At 39.7% G+C, this 17308-nt stretch overlaps 1 protein-coding gene across 4 annotated transcripts in view; it reads left to right on the forward strand.

Annotated features, from left to right (window-relative positions):
- ATP11C (ATPase phospholipid transporting 11C) overlaps positions 1-17308 on the forward strand; it is a 1720948-nt gene that overhangs the window by 1403697 nt on the left and 299943 nt on the right. For all 4 annotated transcript variants that reach the window (XM_044057530.1, XM_044057531.1, XM_044057529.1 and 1 more), the window contains 3 exons: positions 6160-6231; positions 13824-13897; positions 14077-14180. In XM_044057530.1, the coding sequence (XP_043913465.1) occupies positions 6160-6231; positions 13824-13897; positions 14077-14180 (250 nt within the window). The remainder of the gene's footprint in view (positions 1-6159; positions 6232-13823; positions 13898-14076; positions 14181-17308) is intronic.

Consider the following 17308-nt stretch of genomic DNA (forward strand, 5'->3'; position numbering starts at 1 on the left):
GCTGGTTGCATAATTGTGCACATCCTTAAACTAATACTTTGTTGAAGCACCTTTTGATTTAATTACAACATTCAATCTTCTTGGGTAGGAGTCTATCAGCATGGCACATTGACTTGGCAATATTTGCCCACTCTTCCTTGCAAAAGCACTCCAAATCTGTCAGAGTGCGATGGCATCTCTTGTGCACAGCCCTCTTCAGGTCACCCCACAGATTTTCTATTGGAGTTAGGTCTGGGCCATTCCAAAACTTTAATTTTCTTCTGGTGAAGCCATTCTTTTGTTGATTTGTATGTATGCTTGGGGTCATTGTCGTGCTGAAAGGTTGATTTCATCTTCAGCTTTCTAGTAAATGCCTGAAGGTTTTGGGCCAAAAGTGACTGGTATTTGGAACTGTTCATAATTCCCTCCACCTTGACTAAAGCCCCAGTTCCAGCTGAAGAAAAGCAACCCCAAAGCATGACACTGCCACCACCATGCTTCACCGTGGAGATGATGTTCTTTTGGTGATATGAAGTGTTGTTTTTACGCCAAAATTACCTTTTGGAATTGTGGTCAAAAGTTCAACCTTGGTCTCATCAGACCATAACACATTTTCCCACATGCTTTTGGGAGACTTGATGTATTGTTTTGCAAATTTTAGCTGGGCCTGGAAGTTTTTCTGTGTAAGAAAAGGCTTCCATCTTGCAATCCCTACCTTATAGTCCAGACATATGGAGAATTGGGAAGATTGTTGTCACATGTAGTACACAACCAGTACTTGACAGAAATTCCTGCAGCTTCTTCAGCGTTGCTGTAGGTCTCGTGGCAGGCTCCCTGACCAGTTTTTGTCTTGTCTTTTCATCAATTGTAGAGGGACGTCCAGTTCTTTGCGGTGTAACTGTGTCCCATATTTTCTCCACTTTTTGATGACTGTCTTCACTGTGTTCCATGGTATATCCAATACTGTGGAAATTTTTTGTACCCTTCTCCTGACTGATACCTTTCAACAATGAGCTCTCTTCGATGCTTTGTAAGCTCTCTGCAAACGTTGACTTTTGCTTTTGCAGTCAACTGAGTAAATGTCAGGAAAATCCTAGTAGAACAGCTGAACTTTATTTGGGGTTAATCATAGTCTCTAATTCATGGCAGGTGTGTACCCAAGAAGACTGAATGCTGTAATGAAATCAAAAGGTGCTTCAGCAAAGTATTAGTTTAAGGGTGTGCACACACAGCAAAGTATAAGTTTAAGGCGGTGCACACTTATGCAACCAGCTTATTGTACGTTTTTTATTTTTTATATTTTTTCTCCTAACAGATGTTTGTTTTTTCAATTGAATTGTACAGGTTATATGTGACATTAAAGGTGAGATGAAATGATTTATTGTGGTCTCATTTGTTATGTCACAAAAACCTGACATTTTAACAGGGGTGTGTAAACTTTTTATATCCACTGAACCTTTGAAGTTCTTTAAGCTTCTTTCCTGTTACATGTAATGGCTGAATGACATAGTTAACTGTTTTTCTACAAGCAGATATTTTTCTGCTCCTGTAGCAATGACTGAGCATATCACCTGTATGTATCTGACCTCTCATCCTGTAATTCAGTCTCAAGTTGTATTACTGTAAACTTAGCATTATTTTCAGCACTGTTAATTCACTGTGTAATGACTTAAAAATATTTATTGGTAGTGTTGTATAATCCAAACCTAATTACAGTGTTTACGAAGGCATAAAACATATCACACCCATTTATTCATACAGACTTTCTAGCACTTTCTCTCCTTGATACTATGGTTGCACTACTTTAACTGCTGCTCAGCATAACTCTGTATTCCCCAAAGCATCCCACACTCACTCACTTGATAGAGAATATATCCGTAAATAGCACATTATTTTTGTTGCTTTGACATTCTTTTGATGGTTCCCAATGTGAAAGCTGGGTGGAGCTTTGTTATTATTAATTCTGTTTACATCATCCCAATTCTTAATCTCTTAATTATTCATAGCACACCATTTATCTTTTTCGGTCATAACACCTTTAGCTAAATTTTTCTCCAGTGATCTTCTGATTCCCCTTCCTGATTTTTTATCTTCTCCCCTCTACATAATACAGTGATCCCTAAGCTCTGTTCCAGATACCTCTCATCAGCAAACAAAAACTGTCTGTCATGCTGCCATTTGACAGCATTCATTTATTGTTTTTGTTGATCACTTTAGTCTATCTGGACAAAAGCCTTTTTTCAGTAGAAAACCGAGGAGGAAAGCTCCAAACACGGATACATGCCATTCAGAAAGTACATATATGTGGTTATTAGAAAGCAGAGATTATATGCAGATATATTAGTGAAGGAACAGAAATCTATTAAAAAAAAATAGTTCACAAGCATTGTGCACCAGGATTATAGTATATAATACATTTCAAGAACATAGAACTACGTATAAAATACCGTAAATCTTGTATATCTTATGGTTCTACACTATACAGAGCTGTCATTTAAGTATAGTTTGGTAAATTTAGAAAAAAGTAGATTTTTTGTGACATTTAGTTATTAAAGAGTGGCACAGTGTCATTGCAGGTAGTATTATAGACTCACAGCAAGGGGTTCTCCAGTTCAAGTCTTCCCTTTGTTCACATGGGTTTTTTCCAGATGCTACAGTTTCCTCCCACATTGCAAAGACATGCAGTAGGTGGCTAGACACTCCAAACTGGCCATAGATGTGACTTTGCATGTCTGTATGTGGTGTAGAAGAACAACCGTGACAGGTGTATCCACCCGATGGCGTGAACATTGGCTGTTGATGATTATCACTGAAGTCACACCCCTATGCCATGTGCATGTTGCACATTGTTTGGCACACCACTGTCTACAGACCATAATCTCCCCATGATTGATTGGGTCATTCTCACAGAGCAGGATCTATTCCCAGCCGTTTTGTTCCCCATGAGGTACGAGATAATCATGGAGCTACCATCCCGATAGCCAATAGGACATTTTTATTATGTTGCTTAATCCCACCCCATTGTGGTAATGTGGGCTGCACATCACTGCAGCGAGACCACATATGCCCTTGATATGGAGGTTTTGTGCTCCCTGACATACTGCCACAAGAGGTACCATACTGGCTTGAATGGGCCCAAGCACATCCTTCCCCTGTTCTCTGGATAGTGGCCTATGCCAATTACCCTGAGTGCCACATCACTACAGGGGAAGGAATTATCGTAACCCTCCTTCCCTTCCTAGGTGAGCTCACTGATGCAGGTCACATTTCTGTTCACCTCTGTCTTCCTGAGGTGCTAATCATTCTGAAGTCATATTGGTCTGTATTAACCCTCCAAAAGCAGGCTCAGAAGCTGTTCACTAAAGTAAGTAAAAAATATAGGCACTTGTCATAAGAGCAATGTTTAAAGGCAACCCCCATGTTATTTATGTAAGAAACACAGTTTGTAGTTATAGTTTTATTTGTGTATGTACATTAATTGAAGAGGTGGTCTACATGTTTCAGAAAGATATTGGCTAGTAGAGACTAAAATCTGAGGATCAAGAGAGACTCAAATCTGAGTTATAAGCCAGTTGTTCAGCAGATGAACCCTGTACCAATACAAAAAAAAAAATGGAGCATCTGAAAAGATTTCCTTTAAAGAGTCAATCGCTAGAAAGTGTGAGTTGACAGAGGCCTCAGCAGCACCACAGAGGTCTGCTGACAGGATGTGTTCTCCTCTTCCCTAGTGTCATCCTAAACTTGAGGCACACAATGGTAATTTTACTTTGGCCCCTGCTATGGCTTCACAGTCCTCAAAGGAGGTTTCTGTGATGCCCACCTTCAGTGTCTGCTGCCAGACCCAACAAAAGACATCCTCAACTCAAGAATCATCTCACGTCCTCCTGATCTCTCTTTGTCTTTGAGTATTTTGACGATTCTTACAGAAGACAGCCCAGAAAGTATTACTGAAAAGTTCTTGTGACCAAGGTCAACTGATGCTGTGCCTCCCATCATAAGAGTAAGCCCAGAACATGAGGCTCAGGTGTCTATGCCTTTACTGATGCCATCTTTAGTGTTTGCAAAAGGAGTGTGTTTTGGCACATGCAGCCCTGTAAAGGAAAGAGCCTGTACCAACTGACTTGCCAAAGTTTGACCTTAAGGGTAAATAGTTACTTTATTTTCCTTCCGGATTTTGCCTCCCACAGGGAACAAGCATGGACAAGGAGGAGCCCATCTCTTTGGGCTTCCCTGTCAAATGATGTCTCATTTAGTGACACCTTCAATCTGGGAAGGAAGCATTTTAAATGGAATCTAAAACATCTGTGAGTCAGAGAAGAAATACCTAAACTTGGGCATGTAGGAGCGCGAGACTTGTATAGTAAAATTGTTCTTTCCACATTTGAAAATGTCTTTGCCTATTGCTTTGGAAAAGGCAAGACATGTACTTCAGGGTCGAGGAAGACTCTAATAAGTACCTGCATAGCAACCGTTTGTCTCACCCTATGGTAATCTCCTTAGAGGCCACCTAGAGTTCTAAGCTGGTTCCTGACCTAAGTACTTCTCTGAATGACAAGGACAGCAGTGTTCTTCACTAGTTCGGAAGAAAAAGGAATATACCCTGGCCACTTTTGTGTTCTACATCTTGTTAAAAACATCCATTCATCCACAACCCTTTTTCCCCCTTTTTTACACATGGGGTTGGGGTATCACTGTTCGGGGGGCTGAATACCAAAGTGAAATGCTTTGCTAGGCTGAAGATATGATAGCAGACATCCTGCATGAGAATATTAGTCCAGTGTCTGTTAGAGTGGAAATCTTTGTGACTAAATGAGAACTCGGTGCAGTGTACACTTAAAGCAGAGCATCAACCTCGAGGAATGTCTCGAGAAGACATGCCCAGATCACACTGCAGCCTCCTCCATGAGAATGTGAAGGGGCTACTCTTAGATGCCCCCTTGGAGAGGGGCTTGCTGTTCATGCTACACTCACTTGAAATCTTTTAAATGCTTGAAGAAGGATAAGATAATTGGGTCAGTGAAGCAACTTTTTGTCACCCTCCTATTCTCAAACACAATAGGAATTACCTGACTGAACTATGCCCTTTTTGAAGGATGCAAACTAAAACTGAACAGATTAACTAGGAAAGGGTGTTTAAACACAGGTATGGCACAGTACTAAAGGAAGTTGGATACAGCAAATCAGGGGAAGGCTGAAAAGTTGCCCCCCACTCAAGAGCCCTTTAGCTAGTTCCTTTCTGTGCCCCTAGCTCATCCTGTATTCCCTTCATTACCTTCATTCCACTTCCTAGTTCAGAGGTCGGCTCACTTCAAGTATAACTGATTGAGCCTGACAGGTTATGGGGGAGAAATGTAGTATCTCAGGGATATAAATTGGAGTTCAGTTTGATTCCCCCTTTATTAGGATATCCGGCACCACCCCCAGAGCAGAGTAGCTTAGTCCTAGAGATCCCCTTGCAGCTAAATGCTTGTGCAGTAGAAATAGTTTTTGCCACATGAGATGGAAGAGGATTCTGTTTCAAACTTTTCTTTGTCCCAAGAAGGGCAACCTATGTTGGGCAGGTGAATACTGGTTCCAATTAAGCAAGTTCCTGAAAGGCAGTACATTCAGATTGCTCACATGACAGGCCCGTCTTCCTTTGCTTTGTCAAGGGGCCATTTTGTGCATCATTTTTGCAATTGTCTTTGCTTTTATTTGTTTGTAAAATCTTCCCATTTTCTTCTGAAAATTACAAACTGTGCGGCTGCCACCAATTAGAACACTGCAAATAAATGAATAAACGAGGGTCTCCGATATAAAAGCATTAGTTCTGTAAAGTGTATGGGAAGTTTGCTTAGACTGTTTAGTATCTTAAAATATAATTAAGTTCTGTGATAAAACTGATGCTTCTGCATGTTCCGTATGTGGCTGCTGTGTTATGCATATCAGATGAATGGATTTAGACAAAACCTATGCCTATTGCCCAGATTAGACTTGTCAAATGAAATCACAGAAACTAGACTTCTGCATACATGCACTATTCTGTAAGGATTTCTGTTAAGTGTATGTGATATGTGAGAATGATATTTGGGGAGGATATATATATATATATATATATATATATATATATATATATATATATATATATATATATTTAATACAACTGGCACAGTAAAATTTATGCTTCTTGTTTGTTGACAGATATGGTTTCAGTTTCATTGGACGGGAAAATAATTATTTGAAAATACAGAACCGCAGTAATGAAACTGAATGGTAAGTGAAGCTTTTTGGTATGTGAAGTTTTCTTGTGAACATGTTTGATATTCTGTGAAGTTATCACATTTAGTATGGCATAGTTATTGGTACATATTCTGTAACATTAGCTTAGTAAGTATAGTAGAAGTACACGCACACAAAATCCAACTAACCAAGTAAAACTTCTGACCCTGTTCTCTCTAGGAATGTTTGCCCCCGATAACCCCCAAATAACCCTCTGTTATGTCATCAAATCTCAGGGTAAGTTATTAAGAAAGATTATTAGAAATTCTGTTTGTTTGACTGATCCTGATAAAATCATCTTCAGTGAATATGGCCTGTAAGGAACAAGTTTATACCGGAGACTTTTCTCATCATCTATAACTCTTTCTGTGAAGAGGTATTTCCTCATGCTTCTTTTTTTTTTAAACTTACTATTGTAAAATTTCAGTGCGCACTCAAATGCTAGCCCTCCCACTGATCCCACATCCGACTTGCAATGTTTTTCGTTTGTGCTAAATCTTCTCATTTAACCGCTCCTCTCTCTCCCTTTCCCTTCTGTTCTGCTGGTTTGTACTGCAGCTTGAACTGTTTTCTTCTGTTATATCTCCATTTTTAACACATTTTAATTTTGGGCCTGGTTTTAGTCATTCTCACCATATTAACTTCCTTTATGTTGTACAGTTACAGAAATTATTGCAATAGGCTTGTGGTACATGCAGTTGGGTTATATGAATAATAAGGAAGAAAGGAAGCATGGTTGCTTTAATCCATTGTCTGGGGTTCAATCCTGACGACCACTTACTGTCTGTTGAAGTCTGCATGCCCTCATAGTGTCTGTGGGCTTTTTCCAGGTATTCTGGTTTCTTCTCACCTCCCAGAAACATGGCGGTTGATTGGTTACTTTATGTCCATATATTGGAGGCTTGACATGTAGTACACTTACCTTTAGATCAGAAGACTGTGGGTTCTATTCCCACTGCAAGTGATTTGATTACTTTTCAGATTGCTTACACCTAAGAGCAGCATTAGGGGGTTCTGCATTCCTGAGTGTGACATCCTTTGGATGAGATATTAAACCAAGATTGTATCCACTTGAGGTGGTGGTAGCACAGATGGATTCCAAACATCCCATGGCACACATCGAAAAAAGAATAGGGGAAGATTCCCAGTACCCTGGCCAAATTTCCTTTAGCTGTATGAATCATCTTGGGGCTCCACTGAAAAGAGCTGTCTAGCCTAATGGGACTAATTTGGTTAACAAAATATGTCTAAATGTAGTGGATTTGCTGTGCACATTGTAACTGAAATGGTTCTCAAAGGATCAGTTCATTTACCTTGTTAAACTCCTCCTCAAATATGCTACCAGACATCAACCCCCACTAGCTACTAGACATTTCATGTTGCCCGTTTTGTGTTGTCTTTTTGCAAGACCCTCCAGCCATCTAGCCTCTCCTCCCTACATACTCTATTGACTCATTCATTCCCTGCTCAGGGCAAGAACTGAGTACTGACAAGTTGTCATCTGTGGGATGTTCATTTTCTTTCTGTTTTTAATCTCCTGGCTTGGTAGCTGATGTGCATGCCCGAACTTGTGAGGTTTTGTAAAGACTTCTTCCCTTCTTTAAAGCACATTTACAGGACCAGAATAGAAATGCTTCCATAGGTTGCCACCTATGTGGCATCAACCATCTGAGGGCATACATCCACAGTGTAGTTACGTGTACGTGGACAAGTAGGACAGGTCACAATAGGGCCGTGGTCTCAGAGTGCAAGGCAGATGTATCTTGGCAGGGGACAATAGTTCATGTTCCTGGAAGGCAGAGCAGATGGACATTATTTGAGCAGGGCACAAAGAACCCTCCTGGCTGCCTGGATGTCAGCCTGCTCTGGATGACTTGCCATGTACTGTACTGCGTAATATCCCTTATACTGGGATAACTAAGTTAAGTCTTATTGGGAGGACTGATGGTTAGCAAAAAAAAAAAGACCAAGAAAATAATATTTTTTATCCTTGAAAGCCATATTTTTATGATGTTACCACCACCAGAAGGAATATCCAAGATAAAATTACCTTGTTAAAATTGCATACCTTACTTTTCGAAAAGAGAGTCTCCTTGAGGACTAACTTCATTTATACTCAAAGCCACCATTAAAACAAATCTGAACCAGTCATTTCACTTTCCTGTTTTCTGTCCAGTATTCTAAACAGTGTAAGTATGTTCTTTACTACTAGGATGTGCAGAGGCTCCTCGGAATTACCTTAAAAGAACGCTGTCCTTATGCAGGAACCAGCTTTTTTGTGCCCTTTGCTGATTGGTAGAAAGACAGAAAAGTCACAAATCTATATTGATGACTTTTTGTTTATATTGTTTTATTTTTTTATTGCTATAAGTTCAGCAAAGCATTCCACTCTTTCATATGAAGATTCCTTCCAAGCCATCTCCACATCAGGGTCATGCAACCTTGGATAACATGTATTCAGTCACCAGGTGGTCTTGCATGAATACCTTTATCAAGCACTATGAGTTAGACATCACTTCCTGCTCGGAGTCTTTCTTACAGCAGCCACCCAGGTGTGTAACCTGGGAACTCTGTCCTGTATGAACTTACAACTGGAGCTCTTCAAACACAGGTATGAGTCCTGTTGGTACTAATGCTATATGTGTGAATAGAAATCAAACTACCTGAAATAACCCCTCATTGTAATCATGCTTGAATTGCTTTGTATTGGTGCTGCTGTTTTTACTTGGTTCAGAACTGGAGAAATAGAACTATTTACATTGTGAGAAACGTGGGAGGGGAGATCAGCAGCCTAGGAAAGCTGTATGCACCATGTGGTCCCAATACCTGTGACATGTGTCCTGCATGTTCATCTAGATGCACCACTGTTGAGCATGCCCTTTATTCTGTTTTAATATGTTGTAAATGTATAGTCACATGTAGATGTTGTCATTGTTTTGTCATGTTGGAGCTTGTTGTGTTACAGATCCTGTGCTCTGTTTTCATGTTGGTGCATTTTGAGGAGAGGAAAATGTTAAGTTTTATGTTTTTGTAGACATTCTCCCTTTTCTTCAAGTTTGTGTGACCCTGGAGGTAGTATATATATATATATATATATATATATATATATATATATATATATATATATATATATATACATATATATGTATATATAAAGATCAGGGGTGCGGGCAGAGTGCTTATGGGGGGAGACATTATTTTATAGTGTTTTTCACAGTTTTGTACAGAGATGGCCAAGGATTGCATTTATATTAGGATTAGATATTTTGGTTGCAATGTTTTGCTTCTCAACTAAGGGATGTAATGTTTTCTGGTAAATCCATTCTTGCAGTTAGAGTTGTACTCCCAGATCTAGTATTATATAAGTACCGATAAATTTAATTTCCCAGAACATTATTCTGAATTTAGAATTAGCCAAGTTAAAGTCAATGCACAGTCACATCTGCAAATGAAGAAGAATGACAAGGCTTCAAAGACAGGTTGCATTAACCTAAAGATGAGTTTGGTGCAAACACACAATGTGTAGGAATCTCCAAATTAAAATCTAGATAAATGCATGAAATTGACTGAAGGAGGAATCTCTTTTTGAGAGTAGAAGTGGTGCACATCTTGCAGGTTATTTTCAAAGCATGACTGCATGAAAATAGAGACTGATGACTGATCATTCATTTTTGTCCAACAAACAAATTAGCAGGAAAAAAATCCTGTGAAAGCCACTTTTAGAAGACATTACTTTAAACTTTTTTGGGGGGTGGGGGCAAGGCTTCTGCACATCCTATCTTTTATATATATATATATATATATATATATATATATAGATATAGATATATATATATATATATATATATATATATATATATATATATGTGTATATACACACACACACACACACACTGTATATAAAAAGTGTACACACCCCTGTTAAAATGCCGGGTTTTTAAATGAGACCACAATAAATAATTTCAAAACTTTTCCCACCTTTAATGTGTACAATTCAATTGAAAAACAAACAAATCTATTAGGGGAAAAAATATAAAAAATAAAAAACGTATGATAAGCTGGTTGCATAAGTGTGCACACCCTTAAACTAATACTTTGTTGAAGCACCTTTTGATTTAATTACAGCATTCAGTCTTCTTGAGTACAAACCTGCCATCAATTAAAGAGACTCTGATTAACCCCAAATAAAGTTCGGCTATACTAGAATTTTCCTAACATTTACTCAGTTGCCTGCTACAGCAAAAGCCATGTTTCTCAGAGAGCTTACAAAGAATCAAAGGGATGTCATTGTTGAAAGGTATCAGTCAGGAGAAGGGTACAAAAAAAATTTCCACAGCATTGGATATACCATGGAACACAGTGAAGACAGTCATCAAAAAGTGGAGAAAATATGGGACAACAGTGACATTGCAAAGAACTGGAAGTCCCTCCAAAATTGATGAAAAGACAAGATGAAAATTGGTCAGGTAGGCTGCCAAGAGACCTACAGCAACACTGAAGGAGCTGCAAGAATTTCTGGCAAGTACTGGTTGTGTACTACATGTGACAACAATCTCCCAAATTCTCCATATGTCTGGACTATGGGGTAGGGTTGCAAGATGGAAGCCTTTTCTTACACAGAAAAATATCCAGGCCCGGCTAAAATTTGCAAAACAATACATCAGGTCTCCCAAATGCATGTGGGAAAATGTGTTATGGTCTGATGAGACCAAGGTTGAACTTTTTGGCCACAATTCCAGAAGGTATGTTTGGTGCAGAAACAACACTTTGCATCACAAAAAAAAACACCATCCCCGCTGTGAAGCATGGTGGTGGCAGTATCATGCTTTGGGGTTGATTTTCTTTTGCTGGAACTGGGGTTTTAGTCAGGGTGGAGGGAATTATGAACAGTTACAAATACCAGTCACTTTTGGCCCAAACCTTCAGGTGTCTGCTAGAAAGCTAAAAATGAAGAGGAATTTCACCTTTCAACACGACAATGACCCCATGCATACATCCAGATCAACAAAAGAATGGCTTCACCAGAAGAAAATTAAAGTTTTAGATTGGCCCAGCCAGAGGCCAGACCTAAATCCAATAAAAAAATCTGTGGGGTGACCTGAAGATGGCTTGTGCACAAGAGATGCCCTCGCAATCTGACAGATTTGGAGTGCTTTTGCAAGGAAGAGTGGGCAAATATTGCCAAGTCAAGATGTGCCATGCTGATAGACTCCTACCCAAGAAGATTGAATGTTGTAATTAAATCAAAAGGTGCTTCAACAAAGTATTAGTTTAAGGGTGTGCACATTTATGCAACCAGCTTATTGTACATTTTTTATTTTTTGTATTTTTTCCTCTAACAGATTTGTTTGTTTTTCAATTGATTTGTACAGGTTATAGGTCACATTAAAGGTGGGAAAAGTTTTGAAATTATTTATTGCGGTCTCTTTTTATATGACAAAAACCTGGCACAACATAGTTGTGTACACTTTTTATATACATTGTATACACACACACACACACACACACACACACACACACACACACACACACACACACACCAACTCCACAAGAAAGGGAAGCACCACCAGTGATAGTCATTCTGCTGCTGTCAATTGGACAAATAGCTTTAAGCATGAACACAGGCTTCTGAAAATACTGATGAAAGATTGTCTGTGGCCAATGAACAAGAGTGCCACAGCTAACCTTCCATGCTATCTCCTCTCCTCATTCTGTATCTTGCCGCTTCCTGTATTACTCCTTCCTGTTTTATTCCTTGGCAACTCTCAGTCCTTTTGATGTAGACTTCATCACTCTTTTTTTCCAACTGGTTTCTTCTGCCATCTCTTTGAAGTGTTCACCTAATTCCATGATCTTTGATTCTGCATACAGCTGTCGTCCATCCTTTGTTTAGATTTGCCCATTCCACTTGTCCATGACAACAGTGTAAGTCTGCGTCATATCATAATTTTGTATTTTCACAGTATGTCTGTATTGCATTTTTAACTTTTCCATTTCACTGCAATCCCCTCCGTACCTCTTAATGTTTTAGTAAGTGAATCTTTGTATACTGTACCATCCTGCCCATCTCTCCCAGTGTGACCTCTAGAACCAAAGACAAATTTCCGAATATACTTTCAGTAGTACAGAGGTACACGGTGTTTGAAATTATTTTATTGACTATATCTTACGATATCTTTCTTATCCATATCTTATTTCCATGTTTTCACCACCAAGGTGGATGTGTTTCCCAATGGCCAAAGGTTCTCCTATTGGAAGCCACCTCAGGACTAGCAAATTTAGGCACATGCTGGGGTAGCAGTTAAGAGTTGTCAACTCAAGGCATCTGTTGCAGTTAACAGTATTAAGCCATGCTACCAGCTTTAGGGGTCTTGCTCTATTTTTTTATGTCCTTATCTGTTAAAACAACTGTATGATCATTGTACCTGCTCTGTTCGTAACTCTAGACCCATATCATTCCATCTTGTTGGGCTTTGTCTTCTCACATCATTAATTAAAATGTTACTGTGTTTTCTTAATCTACCCATGCGAAAGAACCAGAAATGTGGCACTTAATATTTTGTGATACAGGAAAATCCACAGGTTAAATGTTGTTTCCCATTTTTATTTGTCTGTCCTGGAGAATAGAAACTTGGCACTGTTAAAAATGCATTCTTATTGCATGTATGTTATGTGATCATTTTAAAACCATGTGTCTGGTTTCTGGTATTGTATACAATACCACATTTTCCTTACTAGTGTTTAAGCCCTCATTCCTTAAGCTTGCAAAACATGATGCATTTAACTATGTACATACTAATCTTGTATAAGATGCATAGTTGATAAAGTTGATAATACGCAGTAAAAGCTTAAAAGGAAGATTGTTGTTATTTTAAGTTTAAATTTAGTTGATTTCTAATCTCAGGCAAAGTCATTTGCTTAGATTTTTAAACAGGTTGGCCGGGGGGGGGGGGGTGGATAAACAGATCTCTTGTTTCAGACACATCCCTAAATGGTTGTTCATTTGATTTGCCAGGTTTATGGTGCAGAAGGGTAAAACCTTGACTGTGATCCAGATAACATGGAATCAGGTAGTGAACTGGAGGTACCGAGAAGGGAAGGTGGCGTGAACTGCCAACAGGAGTTGCCATCCTGTGGGTAGAGGGACAGGTTATATCCACTGCACTTAGTGGAGACAGAGAGAAGAACACAGCTTGCAGAATATAAACCTTGGATGTTTACTTGGTAGCTTTCAGTATCACAAATGTTGGAATGAGTGCTGGGGAAAGTAAAGCAGACCGTTGTATCTGTGAGCATGCATGTATGTCATCTTTCAGGGGGATGGAGCTGGCCAGAAAACAGGAAATGTTGTTATAGTGGTATAATGGATATTTGTGCTGGTTACCAGTCTGACTTGGAATAACTGGGCTTGGTGATGTGGCAGGAGTAGATGGTAACCTGGCAATAAAGAGCTAAAAAAGTGGCAGTTCAATTTTCCTGAATGGCAAGGGTTCCCATTAGTTCTAGTAAGTAAGAATGCAAGCTCCTTCCTCAGTCTGTTTGAAGAACAGTAAGCTAAATATTTGCATTATTTTTTTTTCCAAAAGGTATCAGCTTCTGCACATTTTAAACTTTGACCCTGTCCGTCGGAGGATGAGTGTAATTGTGAAAATGCAATCAGGTACCTAATTTCCTACCTTGTGATAATATGTTTTATTTTATGCCACTTGTATCCTATATCATATTTTTCAAATTTTGCATTCTCAGCTGTAAAGCAAATTAACATTCTTGATAAGAAAGATGTTAATGATTTGCTGTTTCTTAGTTTATTCATTTATTTTATGTAATTGTTGGTAACAGGGAGCATTGTTCTTATCTGCAAAGGAGCAGATTCCTCTATAATTCCAAGAGTGAAGCAAGACCACGTTGAAGAAATAAAAAGACACGTAGAACGCAATGCATTGGTAAGGCTGCTCTTTTCAGACATAAAATGCCACTTCATTAACTTTTCCTTTATGCACTCTGGTATCTACCTGTTGCAGATCAGTTTGTGACCTGAAGGTGGTGCCAGTGAACTGCAGCTTCTGTGAGATAATGCGGTCTACTAGTCCGTAAGCTTACAGCAGCTGAGTGCCTTTTAAAGGGTGCGGTTAAATGCATAAAGATACTTTTATATAGTGTCAAGTCTGATATCCATTGTTGGCATTGTTTTTTCATGTCGGGCTTTAGGAACAAGAAAATCTCTTAAGTAGTGCCTTGCTTTGGGCAAGACAATGTTCTTTTGCTTAAGGAACATGCTTTATTCTCAAGCTTACTAATAGTGTAAATTATAGGCTGTCACTCTTTTAACAATTATTGAAATAAGTGAGTTGTTATTTCACTAAAAATACAAATTTACTGCAAACAAATGACTGGTTGCTACGTATCTAACAAAAGCAGCTTAGTGAGTTTACATTTGTTGTTAATATTGTTTATAAAATGGAAACCGTCATTGTACACTGTTAGGGACCACTGCTGAACCTACAAATGTCCTCTGATGAAATTCCAAGGCCTTAGTATGATAATGTATTTATTTATTTATTTATTTATTATCGTTATGATATATTAATATATTTCAAATTGTTCTGTATGCCATTATAATTTCACCTGGAATTTGGGGCTTAGAATGCAGTTCAATAAAGTTGTGAGAGTTCTATTAGCCAGTTCATTTGTGTAGTGAACAGGAAAGTCATTCCTGGTTTGGCACCTCTGTGTCTAATAGACAAAGGCAGCCTGTAAATGTTTCATCTCCCAGGCCCCTGCTTGTAAATGTTTCATCTCCCAGGCCTCTACTTTTAAATGTTTCATCTCCCAAGCCCCTGCTTACAGTTATTAAGGATACCAGCACTTGTCAGAGATTTGGGATGCATGGCTAGGCTTAAAAAGGCCCTTGTGGTTGTTAGCCTAGTAAACACCTATGAATCTGTGGAAGACAGCAAAAAATAATGAGGGGTCCAAAATAGGGACAGATTTTAAATACTGCTGTTATAAACTTAGAAAGTTGCTAGAATAACATGATTTGTATCTGTCTGCCTGGGATGACATGGTTGACTTTGATTATTTGCCAGAGATGGCCTCCACCTGTCACCCCTTGGGATTCTGTATCCTGTGCAGGGCTCTTGTTCCCCCCACTGCGCCTTTTTTAGGCTATGTCCCAAAGGCAAATCTCCCAACATAAAAGATCTGTCAAAAAGCAAATTGAAGGTCATGCTGTTTAACCGTAGGAGCCTTAACCTGAAAATGCACTCAGTGGAGACTCTCCTCACACTGTAAGATGCTGATGTCTATGTGGTCACGGAAAGTTGGTTCATGGCTGCGGAGAACACCCCTGCCTTACCAGGCTATATGTCATTCCACACTTTCCTACCCCAAAACAAGGACGGAAAGACTAAGGGTGGTGGAGTCTCTATCTTCATTATGGACAGGCATAGCTCCAGACTGGTTTGCCAGCATGATGCACTGGAATTATTCCAGGTACAACTGACAGTTGGCAAGACCCCCATCCAAGTTATAGCCAGCTATAGACCCCCCTCCATGACTCAGGACACCCACTTCTCCTACCTGGACCTACTTGAATCCATGAAGGTACCCCCTAACACCCTGATCCTTGGTGACTTCAGCTACATCACCACAGACTGGGTGAACTATTCTTGCACTAATGCACTCAACTAATGATTCCTTGACTTCATCAATTCTAACACACTAGACCAGCTCGTCTCATCCCTCACAAGGAGAGATAACATTCTGGACTTGGTACTAACCAACATGGATAACCTCTGCACCACTCCCATAGTATGTTCTTCCCTGGTGAGATCAGATCATTGGTCTATCTCATTTGAAGTTTCTGTACCACCCACCCCACCCCCCAGCCATAACCAGGCTAAAAAAATTCTCACAAGCTGACTACAACTTCCTAAGGGGGGGGGGTATCTGTAGCTTCACACCACCACCCCCTCTGAGGATGCAGACAACTATGTCGAGCAGTATGCCAATGCAGTATACAAGCACCTGTACAACTGCATGGACTCAGCCATACCCAATAGAACTGACTCAGCCATACCCAACAGAACTAAAACTTTCTCCTCAAGGAAACATAAACCTGTCAGGTGGACATCCTCTGTCAACAAGCTTTACAACAAAAGGAAGAAACTGTTGTCCAAGGGTAAAAAGGAAGAAATTCCAAACTGGAAAAACTCCCTGGTCAGCCTCAACAAGCAAATTACATCACTAGTGAAAACCTCCAAAGCCAATTATGAATTGAAACTAGCCTCCAAAACAAAAGGAAACCCCAAAGCCATCTTCAGCTGCATCAAGAACCTCCATGGCAAAGCCCAGGTTTGTTCCAAATTAGTACTTAGCGGTACCACTTACACTGATCCTGTTGACTTAGCCAACCTGCTAGCTGATAGGCCTAGAGCAAACTTCACCCCCTATCCTAAACTGCAAATAAATATCCCCAAAGGCCCATTCAACATCCCTGATACTTGTCCCGCACATCACATCTCATCTTCATAGATCAAGTGTTAAAGGCTCTATCCATGGCTACACAGCTTCCATGGGAACTGATAGTATCCCAGGATGTATTCTGCATCATCTCCAGCAAGAACTGGCTTCACCATGGAGGACCCTATTCAACCACATCCTAAGTACAGGCTTCATTCCAGCAAAGCGGCGAACTACCATTGTCATCCCATTGCCCAAAGGTGGTGCCACTACTGACCCAGGAAACTATCGCCCCATTAGCTTGACAAGTTTGATCTGTAAAGCATGAAGTATATTATTATAGATCTCATAAACAAGGACAAAGGCAATCTCCAAGCACTTGACCCCACCCAATTTGGATTTGTCAGGGGCAGATCTTGCCTGTTTAACGTGGTTGGCTACTTTGAGACTGTCACCAAGGCCCTAGATGAGGGAAAGCCACTACATATAGCTTACTTTGACTTGGCCAAGGCATTTGACCAATCCTCCACTCGGGCATCATCGAAAAGCTAACTCAACTTGGCGTAAATCCCTATCTAGTCAGGTGAGTGACCAACTGGCTCATCGATAG

The sequence above is a fragment of the Protopterus annectens genome, chromosome 15.part0 (assembly GCF_019279795.1).
Source record: "Protopterus annectens isolate FY-2018-M chromosome 15.part0, PAN1.0, whole genome shotgun sequence".
NCBI classification, from domain to species: domain Eukaryota; kingdom Metazoa; phylum Chordata; order Ceratodontiformes; family Protopteridae; genus Protopterus; species Protopterus annectens.